A 25,976-nucleotide genomic window follows, 5' to 3' on the forward strand; every position below is an offset into this window, starting at 1 on the left:
AGCCTTCAGCAGCCTCTAAACAAAGGGGAAGACACGTGAAGTCAGGAGGCACTCAGATAGCATAGGAGCCCTTCATTAGCAGCTCTTACGGGGCTCAGTCCTGAGCTCCTTTCTTGGACAAGCCTCCCATTGCCTTCCATGAGAGCACTGCCTGAATTAGACCAGGCGTATAACTCCCAAAAGTGCCTAAATGGCTCAGAAGCCGTAATCCCATTTTCAAAAGTGACCCAGGCACTTAGGTTCCACTGACTGTCACTGACAATTAGGCTCCTAAGTGCTGAACATTTTTTGAACATAGGATTTAGACTTCCAAGTCAATGAGGCACTTTTGAAAATGTCAGCTCTCTTCTACACCGAGGATTTGCCCCGATTACAGCTATCGGTGGCCAGATGCAGCAGTAGCAGTACTGCTGCTCGGCCCCTTGTGCAGTATGGTAAATTGCTGTACGCTGTGATTCCTACCAGTCAGTTAACCATAGTTTTAAGCAGGGGTGAGCTCCATTGATGCAAATAACAGCTTTGCCTGTCTGTGTTGGGGTTCTGGCTACTGCTGGCAGGAATCAAGGCAAATTCTCCCATGTACACAAGGCCTGAAGAATGCAGCATTAGGTCTAGGGTGTAGAAATATATTTGAAATCCATTTTTGAAAATGGGAGGAAATTCTTGGTTATTTCCCCTTTCCAGCTAAGAAGTAAAGGGGATGTGGGTAAGACTAAATTACTCCTCTCTGATCTTCCCGAAAGCCACATGGAGTGTAAAACTTAACATCTATCACAACGGCACTAGCAACAGCTTTAGTGCTACAACCCCTGGTGCTAAGGATAAAAATGTCAGTGCTGCAGAGGTTAACTTCACTGATATTAAATTGAGATAAGTTGGGTCTCGCTCCTGCTTGGTCTCTAGATGATCACGGGACCACTGGATGAGGGGCTGACAATTCCAACGGCTGCAGAGAACAAAGAAGATTACTCTGTTGTGAAGATTGTTGAGGAAGATGGATACGCAAAATAAATCAGGGTAGAAAGAGGAAGCAATGTGAGTGATTGACACATCTGGGGCTACATTTTCTGCAGCTGTAAATGGGTAAAGCTTCATTGACATCAATGGAATTTTGCCCATTCACACAGTAGAGAATCTGGTCCCAAAAGGTGGCTCTCTGCCCCAGGTGAAGTTAGAATACTGATCATTTAGCTTCAAACTAACTTCTTGTACTGGAATCTGCTTGCTTCCCCACAACTTTTTCAGATGTTCCCATCAACACAAATACAACACAAAAATGAATAGACTTAGGCCAAAATTTTCAAACCTGGGTACCTAAAATAAAAAAAATAATCGCGATTAATCACGCAATTAAAAAAATTAAGCACAATTAATTGCACTGATAAACAATAATAGAATACTATTTATACAAATATTTTTGGATGTTTTCCACATTTTCAAATATACTGATTTCAATTACAACACAGAATACAAAGTGTACCGTGCTTATTTCAATTAACACATTATTGTTTTAATGAGTGTCATCAGCATGGAAGCATGTCCTCTGGAATGGTGGCTGAAGCACGAAGGAGCATACAAATGTTCAGCATATCTGGCACATAAATACCTTGCAGTGCTGCCTACGGAAGTGCCATGCGAACATCTGTTTTCGCTTTCAGGTGACGTTGTAAATAAGAAGCAGGCAGCCTTATCTTCCGTAAATGTAAACAAATTTGTTTGTCTGAGCAATTGGCTGAACAAGAAGTAGGACTGAGTGGACTTGTAGGCTCTAAAGTTTTACATTGTTTTGTTTTTGAGTGCAGTTGTGTAAACAAAAAAAAAATCTACATTTGTAAGTTGCGCTTTCATGATAAAGGCCTGGTCTACACTAGGCGTTTATGTCGAAGTTAGCGCCGTTAAATCGAATTAACCCTGCACCCGTCCACACTGCGATGCTATTTAGTTCGACATAGAGGTCTCTTTAATTCGACTTCTGTACTCCTCCCCGACGAGGGGAGTAGCGCTAAATTCGACATGGCCATGTCGAATTAGGCTAGGTGTGGATGGAAATCGACGCTAATAGCTCCGGGAGCTATCCCACAGTGCACCACTCTGTTGACGCTCTGGACAGCAGTGCGAGCTCGGATGCTCTGACCAGCCACACAGGAAAAGCCCCGGGAAAATTTGAATTTGAATTCCTTTTCCTGTCTGGCCAGTTTGAATCTCATTTCCTGTCTGGACATCGTGGCGAGCACAGCAGCACTGGCAACGATGCAGAGCTCTCCAGCAGTGATGGCCATGCAGTCTGTGAATAGAAAGAGAGCCCCAGCATGGACTGATCGTGAAGTCTTGGATCTCATCGCTGTGTGGGGCGATGAGTCCGTGCTTTCCGAGCTGCGATCCAAAAGAATGAATGCAAAGATCTACGAGAAGATCTCTAAAGACATGGCAGAGAGAGGATACAGCCGGGATGCAACGCAGTGCCGCGTGAAAATCAAGGAGCTGAGACAAGGCTACCAGAAGACCAAAGAGGCAAACGGACGCTCCGGATCCCATCCCCAGACATCCCGTTTCTACGAGGCACTGCATTCCATCCTCGGTGCTGCCGCCACCACTACCCCACCAGTGACCGTGGACTCTGAGGATGGGATACTGTCCACGGCCGGTTCCTCAGACATGTTAGGGGACGGGGAAGATGAGGAAGGAGATGAGGAGGGCGAGGCAGTTGGCAGCTCTCACAACGCTGATTTCCCCGACAGCCAGGATCTCTTCATCACCCTTACAGAGATCCCCTACGAAGCGTCCCCAGCCATTACCCCGGACACAGAATCTGGTGAAGGATCAGCCAGTAAGTGTTGTAAACATCTAAACATTTATTTTTAACAAAACAGGAATATTAACAATTAAAAGAATGGGTTGTTCATGATTAGTGTGCCCTAGGCGCTTAACGGTTTAGTAAGGGGCAGTGCAAGTTTTGAAAAGAAATCTAGCAATGTCCGGTTTTCAGTGATTGTCCTGCACAAGCCGTTCTACTGTGTATTCCCTGCTACTGCAGCTACAGTAAAATGCGGTCTATATGTGCGGGGATAGAGCAGTAATCCTCCTGGGACATCTCGATGAAGCTCTCCTGGAGGTAACTTGAAAGCCGTTGCATGAGGTTCTTGGGGAGAGCGGCCTTATTGGGTCCTCCGAAGTACGACACGTTGCCGCGCCACGAGATTATCAGGTACTCGGGGATCATTGCTCTGCACAGCAGGGCGGCATACGGCCCTGGTCTTTGGAGGCTTTCCCGGAGCATTCTCTCTTTGTCGCTCTCGGAGATCCTCATCAGGGTGATGTCGGCCATGGTGACCTGCTTTTAATTAGGTAGGGGAATGTTAGTGTTGGGACTGCTTTCCCGTTCCTTTACAGAACTGTCACCGCTGGTTTGCAGCCACGCGGTGGAGGCGGGAGAGGGGCAGCCGAAAGGGATCGTTCCCGGGGACAGCCGCGAGGGGGTGGGACAGGGGCAGAGTTCCCGCTTGCCGGATTGCTGGCAGCAGGGACTGACATTGATTTAAATGTGAAATGAGGCCAGTGGTAATATAAAAGTTTTAAACTGCCACAAGTGTACGGCTTACCATGTCTGCCTGCAACAGAAATTCCGTTGTGCTGCCTCGCTTCTCAAATGTGCTGTTCAAGACCCCAGGCACAGAATGCGAAGGCCGAGAATTCGACCTTGTGCTGAGTGCGCATGTGAAAGGTGCTGTGCATGGTCTTGTTCACAGAGAAAGACTATGTTCTTTGTTCACAACTACATTTATCTTTCAGAGGAATTCACTCCCTTTTTCCCATTTCCACAGCCCCGTCTGCGACTGTCTCACAACCTAGCCTGGAATCACACTCCCAGAGGCTAGCGCGGATTAGGCGTAGGAAGAAGAGGACACGGGAGGACATGTTCTCTGAGCTTATGGCCTCTTCCCAAGCCCAGGCAGCACAGCAGACCCAGTGGCGGGAGAACTTGACCCGAATGCACCAAGCCAACATGGATCGGGAGGAGAGGTGGCGGCAGGAAGACCAGCAGGCGACTCTAACGCTGCTTGGACTACTGAGGGAGCAAACGGACACACTCCGGCGCCTTGTGGATGTTCTGCAGGAACGGAGGCAGGAGGACAGAGCCCCGCTGCAGTCCATCTCTAACCGCCCTCCCCCGCCACCAAGTCCCATACCCACCTCACCCAAAGTGCAAAGAAGGAGAGGCGGCAGAGTCCCTGCTAACTCTCACTCCACCCCTGCAGAGAGCTCTAGTAGCAGAAGGCTCTCATTTCCCAAAATTTGAAAAGTTCTTTCCTTCCCGCCTGACACAAGCCCACGTCCAAGTTTCACCTCCCAATGCCATGTGTAGTTGATAATAAAAAATTCGTTTCTGTTAACTACTGTTTCAATCATGTTCTTTTGGAGGAGGAGGGGAAAGGGGGTTGGAAATTGGACAGGACAGTCTCCTTTGGCAGGGTACATAGTCGGGGGCAGGCACAGCAGCAGGGCACATACACAGTGCAGTGATGCAGTGACTAGTTGCCCCGGTTAGTCTGGGAGGTTGTTTTGATGTAATGTTGGGGGGGGTGGGTTGCTCTGTGACTTTGTGGCGGGGGAGGGCAGTTACAGATCTTAAGCGCCGGTCCTTAGACAGGATCACAGAGCCACACAGCATGGGATCTGTAACCGTCCTCCCCCTGCCACAAAGTCAAATAGACCTCCCATACACACAGTCCCGATCAGGAGGGGTGACAGGCTCCGTTGAAACAAGCATCCCACCGCAGCGGAGCCTGTCAATCCTTGAGTTTAGAAGCTGCATTCGCATCACAACACTAGACCCGCCCCGCACCACAGTCTGCGTCCCAGTTTTAAAAAATTCCCGCTAAAACAGTATTAAAGAAAACGGTGTGCTTTAACAAAGTAGAACTATTTTTATTTCGACACGTGTGTTGGAGGGGGGGTGAAGGGGGTATGTAACTGGATAGGATAGTCAACATTACCTGGGTAAAGAAACGGGGGCAGGTTTAGCTTCTCAGTACACAAACTATAAAATCACAGGTTACCCTGCTCACTCAGGAACTTTGCTTTCAAAGCCTCCCGGATGCACAGCGCTTCCCGCTGGTCTCTTCTAATCGCCCGGCTGTCTGGCTGTGAGTAATCACCAGCCAGGCTATTTTCCTCAACCTCCCACCCCGCCATAAAGGTCTCCCCCTTGCTCTCACAGAGATTGTGGAGCACACAGCAAGCTGCTATAACAATGGGGATATTGGTTTCGCTGAGATCACAGCGAGTCAGTAAGCTTCTCCATCTCCCCTTGAGACGGCCAAAAGCACACTCCACCACCATTCTGCACTTGCTCAGCCGGTAGTTGAAGAGTTCTTTTTCAGTGTCCAGGGCGCCAGTATAGGGCTTCATGAGCCAGGGCATTAGCGGGTAGGCTGGGTCCCCGAGGATGACTATAGGCATCTCCACATCCCCAACAGTTATTTTGTGGTCCGGGAAGTAAATACCTTGTTGCAGCCGTCTAAACAGACCAGAGTTCCTGAAAACACGAGCGTCATGAACCTTGCCCGGCCATCCCACGTAGATGTTGGTAAAACGTCCCCTGTGGTCCACCAGTGCTTGCAGCACCATGGAAAAGTATCCCTTTCGGTTAATGTACTGGGTGGCCTGGTGGTCCGGTGCCAGGATAGGGATGTGAGTTCCATCTATGGCCCCACCGCAGTTTGGGAATCCCATCGCTGCGAAGCCATCTATGATCGCCTCCACGTTTCCCAGGGTCACTACCTTTGGCAGCAGTACATCAACGATTGCCTTCGCTACTTGCATCACAACAACCCCCACGGTAGATTTGCCCACCCCAAACTGGTTCGCGACTGACCGGTAGCTGTCTGGCGTTGCAAGCTTCCACAGGGCTATGGCCACTCGCTTCTGTACACTCAGTGCAGCTCGCAACCGGGTGTCACTGCGCTTCAGGGCAGGGGACAGCAACTCACAAAGTTCCAGGAAAGTTCCCTTCCGCATGCGAAAGTTTCGCAGCCACTGGGATTCATCCCAGACCTGCAGCACTATGCGGTCCCACCACTCAGTGCTTGTTTCCCGTGCCCAGAATCGCCGTTCCACGGCATCAACATGACCCATTGCCACTGTGATGTCCTCGGCGCTGGGTCGCCTGCTTTCTGACAGGTCTGTGCTACTCTCAGACTTCAGGACATCACCGCGGTGCCGTAGCCTCCTTGCCTGACTTTTCTGCATCTGCCTCAGGGAAACCTTTATGATAAGCTGCGAGACGTTGAGAGCGGCCACAACTGCAGCGATGGTCGCAGCGGGCTCCATGCTCGGAGTACAGTGGCGTCCGCGCTGTCAATGACTGGAAAAGCGCGCGAACTGTTTTCCCGCCGGCGCTTTCAGGGAGGGAGGGCGGGAGTGATGGACGGATGACGACAGTTTCCCAAAAGCACCCTCGACTCATTTTGTTACCCAGAAGGCATTGCCGGCTACACCCAGAATTCCAATGGGCAGAGGGGACTGCGGGAACTGTGGGATAGCTGACCACAGTGCACCGCTTCGAATGTCGACGCTATCACCGTTAGTGTGGACGCACAAAGTCGAATTACTGTCCTTAGTGTGGACACACACGTTCGACTTTGCAATATCGATTACAAAAATTCGATGCAAGTAAAATCGAACTACTCTCGTAGTGTAGACAAGGCCAAAGAGATTGCACTACAGTACTTGTATGAGGTGAATTGAAAATACTATTTCTTTTAAAAATATACTTGACACTTTCTTTTATCATTTTTACAATGCAAATATTTGTAATAAAAATAATATAAAGTGAGCACTGTACACTTTGTATTCTGGGTTGTAATTTAAATCAATGTATTTGAAAATGTAGAAAAACATCCAAAATAGTTAATAAATTTCAATTTGTATTCTATTGTTTAACAGTGTGATTAAAACTGAGATTAATTGCGATTCATTTTTTAAATTGCAATTCATTTTTTTGAGTTAATCACGTGAGTTAACTGCGATTAATCGACAGCCCTATTAATAATGTATTAATGTAGATGAGTTTCTCATAGGCTTGGAAGAAGAGAGAATATTTAGTGTGATCCCTTTGGAAGTTCTCTCAGCTGGGAAGCTACAGGGATTCCAGAATGAGGTTCTGAGACTGGAGCTGGAGAACTGCTCAGGAAATGCAAGACGAAAAGTAAACAAAAGTTGTTTTCAAGGATCCAGCACAGAGCTTCAGAAAGCAAGTCAAATATTTTAGTGTGGCTTTGACAGACAGAGCGTAATCTAACTGTTGGGTCTGCCAACTCAGAAAAGATGCCAAAGGGAATGATGTATTGGCATATTTGAAGGCATTTTTAATATCTGCTTTTGTTAGCCAGGCTCCTTGACTGTGAGGAGAAGCAATGAGTTCATCATGGCTCCTCTTTGATTTCAGTTGTGTCCACCATTGTATTCATCCTTTCCCCTTTAATCCTTGTCTAAAATCTTACAGTACCCGGTTTGTTGCACAAACAAGTTCACGCTTGTTGTTCTGACACTGTGTGCCAAACAGATTAGCTGCTGCCTTCTATTTGTTCTTAACACAAAGAACGTGGGCCGGATCCATAGACCATGAGTGCAAAGAAGGGAGAGCACTGTCGTAACACTCCATGTGTTCTCTAGGGGATGTGTCAGTGTAGCCAGCTATAAGCCACCAGATCCTGGTTCTCCCCTCTCACATTTCAGTCCACTGTAGGATGCATTCCGGGGTGCAGCTGGAGGGCACACCAGCCAGCAGAAGTTACAAGGTTGCTCTGACTTGCCCAGGGGCCAAACTGGCTCTAAGATTTGGGGTTGAGGCAGAAAGCTAAGCTCAGTCCTATGTATTTGTTTCTCTGCTCCCCTGACACTGGTAGCAGTTTGCTTGTATTATGTTCTTTAAAAAAATCTGCTTCAAAAAAAAAAATCTTCTTACTGCAAGAACCCTGGTCCCTCCCACCATCTCTCCTAACTAACGACATTTTCAAGTTGCTGATTGTGACAAGACTGAGGCTCATCTGGCTGCATGATCTCTCTCATGGACTCGGGAAGACCTTCCTAAAAGTATGCTGATGAGCAAGCATAAGGTGTCCTACACCAGGTGTAACCAATATAGCTGGTAATGTTTACATCCCCTAGGATGTATAGTTTATTTCTCCTGCATTCTCATTGCTTTCTTTACTGCAGCTTGCCTGGGCTGAGGGCCATAGGGGAATTTTTTTCAGTATCTCTCAGATCTAGTTTCTGGCCAGATTGTGGTATGTTCGTTTGGCTCAGATTCAGTCTTTGAGCGCTTTATTTTGGAGCAATTATCCTCCATTTACTTGGACTGAATAACATTTAGCACTTACCACATAAGATATTAAAATGATCTCAGCTCTGCTTTAATTGCATTTTTGTGGGGGGCCTCACCATTTTCTGTGCTTCCTTACTTGGTATCACCCGCAAACTAGGAAAATCCTGTTTTCTATACACTGTTATCTACCTTATCTATAAAAATAAACTGGTTCACTGCACTAGACTTTGATTTAAAAGGTGCAATTATGGTGTTATTTATATGAACACATAAAGCATTGACCAGAATGCACTACCAGAGTTCCTCTATGTAGCATGCTGCTTTAGTGCTTGATTCTGCCATCCTTATGTACCCTGAGTAGTACCTGACTCTGAGTAGCCCCACTGATTTCAGTGAAACTACTTGTGGAACTACTCAGTGTAAGTAAGGATGGCTGAATCACACCTCAAAGCAACAGGCTAACAGAGGCATCCTGGCAGCAGGGCATTCTGGGAAATCCAGTTGTCTCTCTACATGCTCTCGAGCACTATGGGGAGATTCTCCAGGACAGACTGCACCCGGAGAAGAAACTCCCAATTCCCTTTTTCTCTATCTTGTGCACCAGTGGCCAAGAATTAGAGCATAGATAGGTCCTGTGAGAGACAGACTTACTTTCTAATGGCCTACTTCCACGGGGATTCTTGGAGCAACATTATTTTGTTTCCTATATCCAAGCTTAAGGCCCTGATTCTCATATAGACTACAGCCCCTTTACACCATTCTGGCAGTGTAAAGGGGCTTGAAAGTGAGTGTAAATGTAACTCTCTCTCACTTTCAGGCCCCTCTACCCTGCCGGAGGAATGTAAATGGGAATCAACCGTTAGATCTTTACGACACGTTGATTACGTTATGGTGGAGAGTGCGGGCAGCTGCAAGCAAGGGTGTCATTGATCTTTGGGCAATCGCACACTTCAGTGAAGCTGATGGGTAACCACCCTTCATTCTGGCTAAATAAAATAAGCAATTAAGCACCTATATGGAGTAAAATAGCTGAAACAATAGATCCCACCACCCAAAGCACTGGCCACATGGAAGGTCTGAGCAAGAACTCTGGTAGGATCAGGAGTTTCCCTGGGGACTGATTGCAAAACAGGTGATGGGGCATTGACTGGATTGCAGCTGTGTGTGTTGGAAGCAGACAGCAAGAGAAGCAGTGTGATTGCAGCCCTGGAAGGAAACCAAAAGAGTTTCTTCTGGGCAAAGTACTGGCTGAAAAGATAGGCTAAGGAATTTTGAGCAAGGAAACGGCCTCCTGTTTGTTCCCACTGTGCACAGTGAAGAACTTTGTACACTCTTGTGAATAAACAGGATTGAACAAAGATACCCATCATCAATTTCTCCTCCTAATGGAAACAACCTAGCAAGGCTTCCAAATTGGCTCACCACTCAGCTGAAAAGAGGCAACAACAAGATTCTGGAAGTGCGTTGATATGAGGAATAGTAAGGAAAGATATGGGACAAAATATGCTAGCTGCTGCTTGGGAGAGTGGCTTTTCCTATTCCATGATCTATTTATATTTTTCAAAACAATTCAATAAAATAATAAGTGATAAAGAGAAACATGCAGGACCCAGCGATAACACTGACCACTCTGCTCAGGAATTGACATTAGAAATCCTTCATGACAGGTACTCAACTTTGCTGCTGTTGTTTTAATCCTGGGTTCAGACAACTGCAAGTGTTAACCAGCATCAAAGGAGTTACGTAGATAACCACAGCAGGAAGTGAACTCAGTGACTTGTGGCAACAGACAATTTGGTAAACCAGAGAATTTGCCTTCTGAGTCAGTGTCAATTCTAGATAATTGTAATCTTTAAACATAGATCAACTTCCGTCTTCTTTTCTTCTTTTCTAATTTCTGTCAATTCTAGATAATTGTGATCTATAAACATAAATCAACTTCCATCTTCTTTTCATCTGCATTTCCAAACTAAGTGTTGAACACAGAATACTGAAACCCCAGGCTGTCCTTCCAGCATCTGACCCCTCTCTTGCAGTTTCATTCAAAATCAGCGTTGCAGACACCTATCCCCAGTCTTGATTTTGACCTCCGTGGACAACAGCAGTGTTTAAATCATTCTTTTTTTCCATTATGTGCATCTCCAACCAGGGATGCTGGAACAATTTTTACAGTGGGGGTGCTAAGAGCCATTGAACCAAACGGTAAACCCTGCATATGATAGAAACCATTTCAAGCCAGGGGGAGTGGCAGCACTCCCAGTTCCAGCACCTATGTCTCCAGCAGGCCTGAAGTCTAGTTTGTGATCCACAAAAATAAGGCAGAGCTCCCCACACACCAGTTTTTGGAGGAGGGTCTGAGCTGTAAGAAAGTGTCTGAATGCTCACATTGTGCACAGAAGCTAGCAGTCATCTACCAGTGAGCACCAGCTTCCTCGTTTGACTGTCAAATGTGAGGGGGGCCTGATGGTTAGAAGCTCTGGGCCTGGAAGGCAGGGATAAAGCTATCCTGGGGTGCTACCAGGCCTTAACCCTGGAGGTTACCTACATTGTAGAGTGAGGCTTTAGTACAGCTGGTACTCTCCAGAAAACCTTGGAAAGCATCTAGACTTCAAATCTCCAAGCCTTTGGAACACCGATCACCAGTTCTATCTATTACCTACACCATCATCCCTTGTAATGACTCCATTGTCTTAGAGCTCATCTAAACTTACAGCACTGTAGCACTTAGTGAAGACTCTATCTTCTCCCATCAGCGTAGTTAATTGACCTTCCTGAGAGGAGGTAGCCAAGTGGACGGGAGAAGTCCTCCTGTTGACATAGTGTTGTCTACATCAGGGGTTAGGTTCATATAACCATCTCACTCAGGGGTGTGGATTTTGGTAGTGTAGACCAAGTATTCCTCTTCCCCTTGCCCTGAAGCCTGGTGCAGAAAGGAAGATCTCTGCATTTTTCCCTCTGTACCTTTCATGGTTTTACCTCCCCTTTAGACCGTTGCTCCTTGAGCCTTGGTTTTTAACATGACTTTCCCTGTCTCCTTTCCTGTTAAACCAAACTTCCAGCAAGCTGGTGCAGGATCGGGCCATATCCAAGAAAAGCACACAGATATGAACTCAACTAGAGTTAGAGTGATGGTGCTGAAATCAGATATACCATGCTGCTCCTGGGGTAAAAAGGATGAAAGAGACAGTCATATTTCATGCTATAATTCATCCAGCTGGGATCCCAAGATCTCCAGCTGCTTGGAATACCACTAGCTACACTCTAAATGTTATTGTCCACTAGTGACAGATCAGACATCAGCCTTCTGTGTTAAAATGAACCCCTAGCTACACACAGCCAATGTGAGTCACGGTCTAGGAACTTGCATAATGACATTTCCAGTGCAACCAAAAATTAAGTTTTTCCTTTTCACAGAGTCCTCCACAGAAGATGGGGGTAACTAGGTCAGCTTATATCAAGGAGGATTTTGAGGGGGTATATTTTATAGAAGTTGATGCAGCAGGAGCAGGGGCCAGATTCATTCCTGGCATATCTAAACAGAATTACATTAGGGCTGATAATGAGTAGTGGGAGATGGAAGTTGGAAAATGAACCTCATACAGCTCTAGTTACACCAGCTGGGGACCTGGCCCATTAGCTGTAAGTTGGCACAGCTTTGCTGATTTACACCAGCTCAGAATCAGCCTGCCCTTCCCTCTAGGGTGACCAGACAGCAAGTGTGAAAAATTGGGACTGGGGTGGAGGGGGGGGGGTAATAGGCGCCCATATAAGACAAAGCCCCAAATATCAGGACTATCCCTATAAAATCGGGACATCTGGTCACCCTACTTCCCTCCAGCCCTTTACAAATATTTTTAAAATGACACAAAACATTGAAGGGGAAATAAGGAACAATTTCCTGTTTAAAGCACAAAATGTTTTCTGCTCTGTCTTCTACACAGGCTCCACATGCATCTAGGTTGTTTTTTGTTTCCCTACAGCAGCAATGCTCAAAAATATTCCTGGAACAGCCATTGACCAAACAAGACCTTATGTCCTAAACAAGCACTTGAGAATGGATAGTGGCAACCTTCAGGAAATTATGGAGATGCACAGGATGCAGCCTACCTCACAGGACACATACACAGATGACTTCTAGGGCGGAGGGAGCTGGGCAAAGCACAACGGTGGTGAAAAGCAACTTGAAATAGGCCCCAAACTTCATGATGCTGAATCACAGCATAAAGCCATACACAAAGATAAACTGCTCCTGTGCTCATTTATCGGATGTATTAACTTGTAAAAAATCTCAACAGGCCAACTGTTTAGCAGATCAAATATCACGGTTAATTTGACACCCTTTGCCATTCTGGCAGGAGGGAGAATTTGATTTTGGTTTCAGGGATGTGCGTCTCTTGTGCTCTGCATTTATTAGTATCACTAGAACTGCTGAAAGTTTCAAGCCAGGCCCATTAGTGAGGAGGGATGGTCCAGAAGTTTGGGTGCTGGTCTGGTATTAAGAAGACCCAGGTTCAATTCACGCTCTGCCAGCCTTCATGTGTGATCTGTTCCATTCTATATCGGCTCTTCTACCATGCTTATCACTGTAATGTCAGAGTACTTGGGCAAATCACTTAGTCTCTCAGTGCCTCATCTGTAAAATGGGGTTAAATGTTTCCTGCCTTGCAGAAACGCTGGGAGAATAAATACAGTAGAGACTGAGGTGCTCAGACACTATAGTAATAGAAGCCATATAAGTAACTTAGAGAATGTTAAAAGCAGGAGCCCTCTACCACCTGAGCAAGTCTCTTAACCGGCAGCTATAGTAAGCTATTATCCTTTCATAAAGGCCAGCCACTAGAGGGGAACAAAGACCTGCATTGTACAGTAACTCCTCACTTAAAGTCATCCCGGTTAACGTTGTTACGTTGCTGATCACTTAGGGAACATGCTAGTTTAAAGTTGTGCAATGCTCCCTTCTAACGTCGTTTGGCAGCCTCCTGCTTTGTCCACTGCTTGCAGGAAGAGCAGCTCGTTGCAGCTGGCTGGTGGGGGTTTGTAACCAGGGGTGGACCGGCAGCCTCCCATCAGCTCCCCCATCCCCTAAGTTCCCTGTGCTGCAGCTGCCCAGCAGGCTAGCAATCCCTCCCCCACTGCCATGTGCTGCTCCTGCCCTCTGCCTTGGAGCTGCTCCCCGAGCCTCCTGCTTGCTGTGCAGGGAGGGAAGGGGGGGCTAATGTCAGGGTTTCTCCCTCCCCCTTGCTCCTGCGCCCCGCTTACCCCTTCTCCATATAGAGCAGGGAGGGGACACGGACAGAGAGAGAAAGAGAGAGCTTGGGGCAGCAGCTGCTGTCTCAACTTCCTTATCCACTTAAAAAGACAATGCACTTAAGAGTGGGTCAGCTTACTTAAAGGGGCAGTGTGCATCTCTCTCTCTCCCACATGCAATGTGTGTGTCTGTCTCTGTCTGCTATGCTGTCTCCCCTCCCTCGTGTTTGTGCTGCCTTGTGTGAGAGGCTACATTAACAACAAAGGGTTAACCCTTGAGTGCTAGTTCATCATTTAGCAGCAAGACATTCCCTGGGAAATATCCCTCCCTCTTCCACCCTCTAACTTCACCACCTCAACCAAGCTTCACAATCATTATAGCTGTGAACACTATTAAATTGTTTGTTTAAAACGTATACTGTGTGTATATCTATATAATATATAGATTTTGTCTGGTGAAAAAAATTTCCCTGGAACCTAACCCCTGCTATTTACATTAATTCTTATGGGGAAATTGGATTTGCTTAACATCATTTCGCTTAAAGTCACATTTTTCAGGAACATAACTACAACGTTAAGCGAGGAGTTACTGTACTAGTGTGTGTTATACGGGAACTTCATATATAAATATTGAACTGTGCTAATATCTGTGGCAAATATATAAATTCAGTTATTAGCACTAAAATTCCTTCTTACAATTCAAAAATAGGTAAAGAGCAAACAAGCATGTCAATTATTCATTGGAATTTAGAGGCCAAAAACATCCTTTTGTATCTAGTTACAAAGAGCTGCCTTTCCTCTAAAGTGGAGATGCTTTGGCACTATTGAAAGTACGACATGAGACAGTGAGAAGCAACAAATCAGACTATCTGATGAAATGGTCTGTAACCAAAAGCAATTAATCAGAGGCTGCAGGGAGCTCGTGCTCAAGATATACGAAGTGTCTTAGTGCTGCGAAAAGTGACTTTGTCTCTTGAATCATAAAAATTTCTGGTGCAAGCACCTGAAGCAGCAGCCACCTGGAAAGTGACAGATGTGTAAGGAATTGAACCAAATGGCATATATCAAATTCTGTGATGTAAACTCTCAACAGTTCATCACAGACTCCTGTTATTGCTCTGAAATTGACCTGCTCATAACCTCCGTACTTTAAAGTCTTCTTCCTCCATGTCCCCCATTTCAGAAATTCCTTTCAGGGCACAGCTTTTTGTAAGCAATGCTTGTAAAGTGCAGAAAGGCAGTTCTGCTCTGGTTTGTGTTTCATGAGCAATAAGCAACACTAGGGTGAGGAAGTGTTGTAGGAGAGAGATCTTTATGCATTATGCTGAGGGTCTACAGTTTGAAGGAGCTGCCTGGCTTCCGATTACATTCCTAAACACCCTGGTGTCTTACTGAATTAGGCCCCTCCTGAAACCTGACCTTCTTTCTCCAGTTCCACTCACCATGCTACTATTTGCAGTTACAGGAAGATCACTTAAAGTAACACGTTTGAAAACTTATTGTGAAATCACTATGAGTATGGCTCCCTGATTCTTTGCCCCAGCCCTGGCCCCAGCATGGGGCAGAACAACTTGGGGGTGACTCTAACTTGCACCAGCTGGTATGCTGAGGTGCCTGTTGTAATTAATGAAATAAATGTCATCAGTTTAACTCCTCTTCACCTCGTTCTGCCACAAAATAGGTCATATTACACTTTGTACTTCCTTGTGTGATTAGCGTTTACTGTATCACATTTTGCACTCTGTCTCAGGCTTACATAAGAGTCCTGCAATGTATGAAAATACAACTTTATCTATTTTAGAATTGTTTTTGATTAGCTGGCATTTACACACCTGAGGAGGTAGCCTTTCCATGACATAAACTGTCCTAAGCATTTAAGAGCACTGATCTAGCACTACAAATACTGCTCTTGAATTTCCACTGCTTTGAAACACAATCTTTATTTTTTCCCTTTTAAATTGTTTTGAGAGATTTCCAAGCCAAAGACAGCTTTTAATGAGAAAAGTGATCACCTCTGGCCAGGGCCTATGTATTTCGTAGCATGATCCTTCCTCAGTAGATGGATTTTGTTTTTAGTGGTGCTTTTAAGAATACAGGTCTGTCTCATCTTACGCGGGGGTTCCGTTCCGCGGTTAGCGCGTAAAGCGAAAACCGCGTATAGCCAAAACCCCATTGAGTTCAATGGCGGGCGAAATCGCCCGCACCACAGCTATAATATTAAAATTGTTGTTTTTCTCTCTTTTATTTTGTTTTTGCCGACCGCGTAAAGTTGAAATCGCGCACGTTAAATGCGCGTAAGATGTGACAGACCTGTATTATGGATGTGCTGGCAATTTTGTAAACTGTATTATCTGCTTTATATCCCACAGAAACCTTCCACATTAATTTTCAGAGTTTCGTTACTAGATTACCTTCCTTTATAGAGTTGTTCCTATGGTGCTGCATTTATTTAAGCCAGAGTTTCACAGAGTATCTGAGCACGTCACAATCTTTAATTTACCTACCTTCACAATGCTGCTGCAATGTAAGGAATTAACTGAGGCACTGATAGGCTTAATGCCTTGCCCCAGGTTACAGAAGAAGATTGTGGTGGAGCAAGGACTTGAATTTAGGTCTTCTAAATCCTAGGTGAGTGCCTTAACTCCTGGACTATCCTTCCACTCCTTACAGCAGTGCCAAGCAGCCCCAATGTGGTAGGTGCTGTATGCACATACAGTAAAAGACAGTCCATGCCACCAAAATTTTACAAGCTCAATAAACAAAGGAAGGGTTATTATTCTCATTTTACAGGTGGAGACCTGAGGTGCACAGAGACTGAGTTGTCCATGGTCACACAGCGATATATGGCAGAGGTGGGAACTGAAGCCAGATTTCCTGAGTCCCATGCCAGAGCTTTAAACGCAACGTCATCCTTCCTCACACTGTTTGTTGGGACCTCCCCAAAGCGGGTCTCCAGGCAGGTCAGGGATTTTCCATTATAAACATTCAAAAATGAGAATTTTCTAGTGATCCCCTTGGGAAAGTCAACATTACCTACAGTTAGCAATAGGACTATCTGAGATACTGAAGATATTTCCTACTTCGCTCACACAGAAGTAACCTGGTATCTCATGGTACATACGGAGTACGGTATCTCTTCTGTTCTGGAAGATAAGCATGTGCTAAATCACGTAGTCTCAGAGGGAGCATGCATGCTGCTTGCCAGCCTGACTGTTGAACCAGTTAGGGAATATAAGCAGCGGGTGAACACGTCAGCACTGCAGTTCTTACCCTTCACCCCAAGGGAACGAAAGGATCCTGTTAGATTCATAACCATGACTCTTGCTACTCCACTCATCCGCTTGCTTTCCAGTGTGTCTGTCCCCCCTCGTTGTAACTTTTTTGGATGCTTTTTAACTCCCACACTGCAGGAGAGTGCAGTATCCCCTGTCCTATAGGGTAGCCTGGGGCAGGCCTTTCTCACTCACTCCTATTGAGGCTGTTGCACTGTGTATACATAATTATACAATCATTGGGCCAGAGAGAGGGACTGACTTTATAGCTAGGCAGGTAGGACACTCTCCTGCAATGTGAGAAACCCGAGTTCAAATCCCTGCTCCAATTATTATTGAATTATACGTCAGGCAAAGGGGAGTCCTGAACGCCGGTGTCCCATATACTAGGTGAGTGCCCTCACCACTGGGATAAAACTTATATGTAGGCCTAGCAGAATTCAATTTTTATAACCTTGATGGATAATATTGATGGTTATTTTTAAGCCTTTTAAAGATTTTTTTTTATTGATTTACATTTTTCACAGTTGTGCAAAAATTATGGGTTTTAAGGTTGTTTTTAATTTTTATTGATTTAGCTTTTCACAGCTGTGGGAAATTATGGGGTGTGTATCACACACTACTTCTTTAATGTCAGCAGATGCTGAAATTCAATAAGTTAAAGCTTTATGACTATTCAAACACAACTTCACATGTCACAACATACAAAAGGAAATCTCTTCAAATCAAAACTCTAATGACTTCTCAAGCAGCATATTTCTTACTTTGCCTATTGGAAATTTCAATTATTACTGATGGAAATATTTTTACATCAGTTTGTGGGTGTATGGTGAAATCAATGTTTACCGACAAATCTAACCCTTTCAAGCCCTCTTATAAGGAAGATACTACATTCTCCTCCAATCCTTTCCCCATTCTGTGAATCTAGCCCCTTATAAACTCCCAGAAATAAAATGTCTTGTGTTGAATGAAATGTTTGTTCGACCCAATTCACCTACATTTTTTTCAGAATTTTCAAATTCAGTTAAACCTGAGCCAAAATATTAATGATTTTTTTCCATTTTTGGGAACTGCCAGAGAACTGAAACATCAATTATTCACACAGCTCTATTTGCATCAATGATATCAACTATTATTTTAAAGAACACGTCAGGCTGGTGTGAGCTGGCATGAAGGGCACAGAAGACACAAAATCAAGGGAACTTACAGCTTTCAGGATCCGTACTGCATCCTGCTGAAGCCAGGTTGGGTAAACAACTTCATCATTCAGAATGGCTTCAAAGAGGTCATCTTCATTCTCTGCTTCAAAAGGGGCGTGACCACATAGCATCTCGTACAGCAGCACCCCCATAGCCCACCAGTCTACATCAGGACCATAGAGCATCTCCTGCAGAATCTACAATGGGGAAGGGGGAGGGGGATAAATATTACTCACTGGGCTTAACAATTGTTTTTCTAAGTGGGGGAGAAAATGGATTATGGAATATTAATGTGAACAAAACATATCACCGCACATTAACTACGGGTATTATTTCTGTGCTTGCCATTCCTCCTTTCTCAGAGCCCCTATGTGATGTGCATGTCCAGCTGGCAACCCATTGATTTACATCTCCAGTAAACAAGGGGTCTGCCAGTTGTACTCACTTACCAGACGTGCTTAGGAACAGACTCTTTAAAATAATGTGCTGAGCAGGAACTGAAGAGTTTTTCAGTCAAATTGTTGTAGTGAGGTGGATCAGCTGGGTCTGTGGCTTGAGCCTCTTCACTCCCCTTTGCCTCCCAGAAGGAAAGGTTTACATGGCTCCAAAAACACATTTCCAGCTCGAGTAGGGAAGGGGTGTGAGAGCAAAAGAAGGCATGAGTGTGAGGAGTGGGGCAGAGGAAGCATGACCACAGAGCATAAATCCAGCAGCGTTACGGAAGCACCTACAGGATCTGGGAGGATCTGGAGGGAAGGTGCTTCTTAAAGCTGTGTTCATTCATTTTAAAATTAGACAGATAAATGACGGGGGGAGGGGGAGAAGGGAGAGACAGACAGAGGCAGACAAGGGAGTTGGGGAATGAGGGAGACAGCAGCCTGCTTTCAACCACACTGGGATGGTACCTGGTGCCATTTGCTGTAACCAGTATTTTGGCAGCTGCAATCTGGCATCTATGTTTTTCAAGATGCATTTTCTTTTCCCCCAGTGGTGCTGACCCACCCGTGTCAGCCCATAACAACCTGCAGACTTGTTTAGCCTTCACTAGCCCATGGGGCTGTAAATCTCAGTGTGCTTCTGAGACCAACTTTTCCACCTGTCAGCCCCATAAGATGCAGCCAAATTAAGTGGAGATCTCATTGTGTTGCTTTTAAACCAGATCTACTAACAGCTCAATGGATTTTTCAATGAAGAAGGGTTTCCTGTACCTCTGGAGCAATGTAGTCTGGTGTGCCACAAAACGTTGCAGTAGTAATTCCATTGCAAATCCCCTCTTTGCACATGCCAAAATCTGCCAACTTGCAGTGGCCCTCGTGATCCAGCAACACATTATCCAGCTTCAGATCCCTGCAATAACAACAATTATTATTGTTATTATTTCAATTGCTGCATACTAGGAGCTGTACAAACCCAAACGAAGACACAGTCCCTTCTCTCCAGAGCTTAAAATAAAACCGTGACAAACACGTATCGCTGGACCCAGCAGCCAACTGCAGCATCATCTTCTGAAAAAACAAATGGTGTGCATGAATTTGGCACTTGTAGAAGAGAGGAATTAATAATGTTGGGTTGAGCCAGATTTAATGTGGTCAGGTTTTGTATGAACTTCCCCACATGGCTTTCCCCACGCACCTCAAGTCTGACCTGCAGAACCCCCTGCTAATTCAGTTTTGAGATGCGTTTGAGCAGAGTGATAGTTCTACATAACACAAAGGCCTAAATGTTCTTAGTTGCACTGATTTCAGTGAGGTTGCACTAGTGTATCCAAGAGGAGGATTTGTTGCCAAGAATCTTATTATTTATGTTTTCTTGTCCCATCCCCATGTTACTGTCAAAATGTCCAGCGGCTGCACCCGATAGAATAGGAACTATGCACTTTCCAGTACACCACCTACCCATCTACCGGTATGGAAGCCCATAGTTTAAGCGAAGTTCAAGAAACAGATTCTAGAAGATCAAGCAGTGTAGGAAGCTTGTCAGCAGCTTGACCTTGAGACGGCCCCAGGGAATATTCCACAGTCATAAGTGCAGTCAGGAGCCTGGCCAGATAGCACTGGAGCCATCTGCAGACCCAGGCAATGCTTTCCTAAAAATATACTCCAACTCTTGGCATCTGGCCCCTTATGCTGTCAAGCGTATCCTGTGCACACTCGCCGATGGGGGGAAGCAACCACTGTCAGAGAGCCGCCCCAGTGATGTTAACATCAACAGCAGGACGCCTGTGTACATGATAGGAATGGGCTGTGTTTCCCCTTCCTGGATTTTGGGGAAAAGTTATGTGACTTGGCCTCTCGAACATATTCTGCTTGCAAAGCATTCTGTCAGATAAGCCAGTGCCTTCCTGGTGTGGTACAACCCAAACGTTCTGGCACAGGAAGTCTGTCAGAGATGGGACTAGAACCTAGGTCCTGGCTAGCATTCTAACCACTGGGCCACCGTTCTTCTCTACTATGGTGCCCTGAAAATGAGAAGGCCAATTATCCCACTCTGTCTCAGGTGTCCTATAACCAGAACCACCACAGGAAACATCTCTTAAACTAGCATTGGGTGACCATAGAGTTTCTTATTATCTCTATAATACATATATATAATAATAATATATACAGTGGAGCAACTGGCCTCGCTGTGCTAGGCAACCGTGTTAGTAAGAGTCAGGTCCTGCCCCAAAGAGCTTACAAATAGACAAGAGAGTGGGATAAAGGAAAATTATCATCCCTACTTGGCTGACGGGGAACGGTGGTGCAGAAAGATTAAGTCACTTGCCCAAGGTCACCAGAGCCAGGAATGAACCCTGATCTCCTGAGTTACATTGCAGCATTTGCTCTGGATGGGATGTGAGCAAGTAGCAGAGTTTTTCTTTTTAAAATGGTCATAAAGCCTTATGGGACAAAACCAACCCTGGAAGGGATTAGGAGGACACAGAGAGACATATTACGTGTGTTGGGTCATGACAACCTTACAGTGTGGCTTAAAGAGTGGTTTACAGTTAGAGCTCCTGGAATTCTGCCATGCGCTACTGGCACATCAGGAAACATCTCCAAGCATAAAGGCAAGCCCTGTTCACCAGAAATTTGCAGGAAAGTGGTTGAAACAGCAGATTATTCTTTATATCCAGTAAAATCCTTGTTGGTTCTAGGCAAGACTGGCTTGGGGGCCACTACAAATATGCAGGTGGGCAAGGCACTTTGATGAATAGGTGAATGCCTTGGAGATGCCCTAAATAAAATCCAAGTGGTTGTAGATTCACTATTTACTACGTTTCTTGGAAACAGCTTGAATGGAAACTATCTACTTAGGTTCTGGCAAGATAGATACATGAGAGAGGGAGGGAGAAACCAGGTACAGCCACAGTCCTTGAAGGCTTTAGTCCCTCTCAGAGGCTGTGAGGTTTAAGCAAGCTTCAGGTTTTATGGTGGAGCTGCAACACCGGGGCCTGTTCTGCCTGGAAGCCATGTCTAGAATCTCCACTGCCTCCCATCCAACGAGCTACAGCAGCCCTGGGCTCCCTGTTAACTGGGAGATACAATATGATCGTTAGAGCACCAGTATGAAAGGAGCATTTGCAGGTGCAAACTCACTGTGTTCCCCAAAGGAATCTGTTTGTGTAATTCCCATTAAATTTAAACCAGCTGCTGCCCGCTCATGTTCTGGAAGCAAGTACAGTTTTAACTACACCAAGGCAAGGCTCCAGCCTGTGGGCTTTCTCAGGCTTGCATATTAATCCTGTTAATGTCTGTCCCACACTGCGACAAGGTGGACATTTGCGCCTGCTGGCATCTTTTTAAGTGATGTGAAATCTAAAGCTCACATTTTATTATTTCATGTGGCCCAGAATGGGGTATTAATTGAGCCTTGCTTGGTCACAAGATGCTCCAAGTTTGGCTCCCAATATAGGATATGCCAAAAAGGGTTTATTTCACTCTTCACTAACCCTATCCGCAGTCAGTGGTTTTCTCAAGTGATGTCAATGGTATTAATCTGTATACTCGCTGCTTTGCATTCACTGGCCCTACTGTTCTTTATGCCAAATGAACCAATGAGGTCACATTACAAAAAAAACCGGACAGGATTCTAAAGATTTACAAGGCGCTCTTCAGTTCAGCAGCAAGAACTCCAGGAAGCTGACGAAATTGGAAAGTAACCCACTCACAAAGCCCAAATCTACCTCAGATTCCCTTAATGCTTGCATTTTCCAGTCACCATTTTTAGTAGTGTCATGCAGCAATAAAGGGAGGGATATTTTCAAAGGTCATTATGCAGTTGTTATGCTGTTATTTTGAGGTCATTATGCAATTTTGATGCAATCCTTTCGCAGGCAAACTTCCACTGGAGTTGAGGACTTGGTGCATACTAAGGAATGAAGCATTTGTCTCTACATGTAGTTACAGTGTGTCAGTTAAACGCATCCTTTATTTTAGGCACGGAAGACGTGACAAAAAGGGAGCTGTTCTAGCCTCTTGCATCACAACATGTGGATTTGCTATGTTGGCATTTTAAAGATCAAAATTTTTCCAGAAAAAAATATTTGCACGATTGGGAATTTTGCCATTGACTTCAATGGGAGCAGGCACATGCCTTATATGAGTGCAGGCCGGTCAGTCTGGGTAAAGTCGGATAGTTCAAAAGGTGGTAACTGCATTATTGCTACCTGTGCTCCCACTGAGCAGTACTTTACTCTGAAAGTGGTCACAGGGGCTACTTGCACTCCACTTGAAGAGGGGTAGCAGAATCTGGCCCAATATTTGTACCGAGACCTCATTTTGTCTCCCCCTGTGACACGTCAAAGGGCTTGAGCCAAAGCCCACTGACATCAATGGAAAAACTCCCTTGGGCTTTGGATCAGGCCTCAAGTGATCTTTTACCCTATGGCAGAGGTGAAAGTAAGCCGGTCTGGCATACCGGCAAGAGCCAGTACGCCGTGCTGGACTGGACCGGCTTCCGTGGCAGTGATTTAAAGGGCCCGGTGCTCCGGTCCCTGCGGGGAGCCCTGGGCCCTTTAAATCCCCAATGGAGCTCCGGCAGCTGGGCTCCTGCGGTGATTTAAAGGGCCCGGAGCTCTCCGGAGGCCAGAGCCCCGCGCCCTTTAATTTGCCCCTGAGCTCCCAGCCGCCTCTGCAGCTGGTAGCTCCGGGGTGATTTAAAGGCCCTGGGGCTCCCAGCCACAGCTGGAGCCCCAGGGCCTTTAAATCTTGAAAGGCCCCGCCTCTTCCGGTTGAGGCCACGCCTCTTCTGGTTGAGGCCATGCCCCCACTCAGGACTCCAGCGTACTGGTAAGTCCTTTAAGTTACTTTCACCCCTGCCCTATGGTATTTTACTAATGGTATTTGCAAACCCATAACTTGAAATCATGGAGAAGTCATTATTGAGTAATAATTTTTTTGAGAGGAAAATCTCATCTCTTCCAGATTTTTTCCAATAATAAGGCATGCACGTGGCCATGCCTATTTTTATAACCAGGAATGACCTATCACACTGCATCATGAGAATGCTTTGCAAATTTCCAGAGCACCAGTAAAGCTGAGTAAGCATCAGCAAACAGTAGCAAATGGTGTCTAAGGAAGACTTCTGCCTCTCTTACGCTGGAACGCAGATAGAAAAACCAGTCTGAACTCCTGTTCTTTTTGTCAATGTTACCACATCAGTAGGTTTAGCGAGAGATTGAAATCACAAATGGAAAACAGGGTATTGGTTTTTGAAAAAGGAAGCCACAAAATGGAGATGAGAAATAGATCCAACTGTTTTTAACATGAGAAAAACAGCTTGAAAGTTTCAGGCCTGTAAAATAAAAGACAGAATTATCACTATCTTTCAGCTTTGGATGCTTGCTCTAAATCTACTGTTGTGGAACTTTAAAGGGAAAATCAGCAGAGCCAGACAAATTCTGTGGTGATAAACAGTACATATGGGGTACACAGAACTCAGAGAAGGAACACTTTCTTTTTGGCGCAGAGACAAATGGAATACTGAAGGTGACACATTAGGTTGATTAGCTAAAGAAATCCAGTACCCATATCTGGCCATAGTATTCTTGCCTGGCCCAAGTTTAGAGGGTTGGAATTGTTTTATAGCTCTGCTTTCAGAACATGATCCCAAAACCTCGTCAAGATTTCACTTCAGCCTTCTCTGCTACTTTCCCTTATTTAAAATATGAAACAAATGATATTGTAGGTATGTGCACAGTCCTCCTGATATTTGAAAATGAAGCATCAAAATAAAGCTTTCAGTTTGCAAAACATTAGTTCATCAACCCCCAGTTTTCTAGATAAATGTTCTGTTTGTCGGATGAGTGAAATGCTCTATCTAGTTTCCAACTGGCTGTTAAAAGCCCCTGTAGTGTAGGAGCAAATTCTGTTTCAGGTCACTAGTGCACTGAATGTGATGGCTGTACCAACGTAACTATGGAACATGGAATGGTTTGCAAACTTTCAATGCGATAAAACCAGAATGAAATGAAGGACTAGTCTTCATGTGGTGTCATGGCTCCTTAAAAATAAACACAACTTAAAAAGGAGGAGTTAAATGTAATGATATGTACATTAAACTTAATGTAAAGATTGTCAATGAAATGCCCTTTTTGTTGTAGTGATAGCAGACAGCCATTTTGAAATGCTTGCCAGACCCTAGGATAAAGGAATGAGGAACAATACTGTGAAGGCTCCAACCTAGACCTCCACATTTCTCCTGAATACTGGCATAACAAATGGTAATGTAATACACAGTGAAGTCAGAGGGTCAAATCCAGACCTTGTATAAGTGAGTTTAACGCCATTAAAAATGTACACCAGCCCTCATCTAGAGCCAGATGATGGCAGGTAGCTACTTGCTCATAACAGAGTCTGGGTGGAGCTGGGGGGAGGGAGAGAAGGTCCTTTGGGAAGGACTGTCCCTCAGGAAACACAGTCCCTGTGGAGCTCCTCCTGTGTGCACGGAGAGTGTGCACACTGCTCCATTCCTTGGGATTGTACAGCCCGCTCCCCCACCGCACAGCCTGTCAGCTTCAGAGGCCAGCGTTGGGAAAGTAGCAGATGATGGGGGGAGAAGAGAGCCATGGGATGGCCCCATCTTTTCTCCGCCCCCTCTTTGATGTATCTTATGCCCTCAGGAGTGTATGGACCTAGCCCTTGTGTTGGGAAAGAGAGTGGTGTGTGTGAGTGAGACAGAGACAGAGAAAGAGAAAGAGAAAGAGAAAGAGAAAAAGGCTCCTTGCACATTCCCCCACTTGTGGACCTCTGCAAGGTCCAGGGACCATCAGGTTTATGTTGCTTTATGTACCCAGTGGGATAAATCTGATTTAGCTTTAGAATTAGTTCCTGCTGCATCTGTTGAGCTATATGAAACAGTATCGTCACATATAGAAATATTGTTATTCCACGTAATCTTAAAGCCAACTAGCACTTTGAGCACACAGATAAGTTTTTGCAGGCTTTTTTTCCAGGCCATGCCAATGCCATTCACTTTTTAAACAGATCTTGGACTAGAACATAGGAGCTCCTGGCTCTCAGTTTTGCCCTCACCTCACTTGATACTGCTGCCTTGTATCTGTAACTGTGTGTTACACCTGCAATATAACTACACAACAGCACTTGTAAGACCCAGAAGGCTTGGCTTCCCAGGATGGTGTTTACAAAGACGCAATGCCCAAGAGGCTGACTGCAGGTATAATACATGAAGGGATGCAAACACTGATAAGACTTTTCCTGCTTCTGAGACCTCTCTGCATTCATTTTAAATCTCTGCTTCCCCACCTCAGCCCCTTTTGGACAGTGTAATTGCTCAGAAGAGCTTCCTAGGGAAGGTAACTATTTCTAACATGGCTTAATTTTTACTAAGCCAAATGAGGCCTGATTCAGCTCCCAATTAAATTTGAGTGGGTAGGATAGAAAAGACAGCCACTGACTAAAAACCTGGCACATCACAGTATATAATCACAAA

The 25,976-nt window shown here is 45.3% G+C and overlaps 2 protein-coding genes across 3 annotated transcripts in view; one reads left to right on the forward strand and one right to left on the reverse strand.

Moving 5' to 3' along the window:
• The window catches only part of PRKCH (protein kinase C eta), a 221,936-nt gene that overhangs the window by 10,257 nt on the left and 185,703 nt on the right, over positions 1-25,976 (reverse strand). For both annotated transcript variants that reach the window (XM_005285871.4, XM_005285869.5), the window contains 2 exons: positions 19,253-19,391; positions 18,053-18,241 (listed from right to left, as the gene is read on the reverse strand). In XM_005285871.4, the coding sequence (XP_005285928.1) occupies positions 18,053-18,241; positions 19,253-19,391 (328 nt within the window). The remainder of the gene's footprint in view (positions 1-18,052; positions 18,242-19,252; positions 19,392-25,976) is intronic.
• Positions 1,830-4,391, forward strand: LOC135983222 (uncharacterized). Its single transcript, XM_065593795.1, has 2 exons — positions 1,830-2,827; positions 3,822-4,391. The coding sequence occupies exons 1-2, from the start codon at positions 2,251-2,253 to the stop codon at positions 4,295-4,297; spliced, it is 1,053 nt and encodes a 350-aa protein (XP_065449867.1). The 5' UTR covers positions 1,830-2,250; the 3' UTR covers positions 4,298-4,391.

This window comes from Chrysemys picta, chromosome 4 (assembly GCF_011386835.1).
Source record: "Chrysemys picta bellii isolate R12L10 chromosome 4, ASM1138683v2, whole genome shotgun sequence".
NCBI classification, from domain to species: Eukaryota; Metazoa; Chordata; order Testudines; family Emydidae; genus Chrysemys; species Chrysemys picta.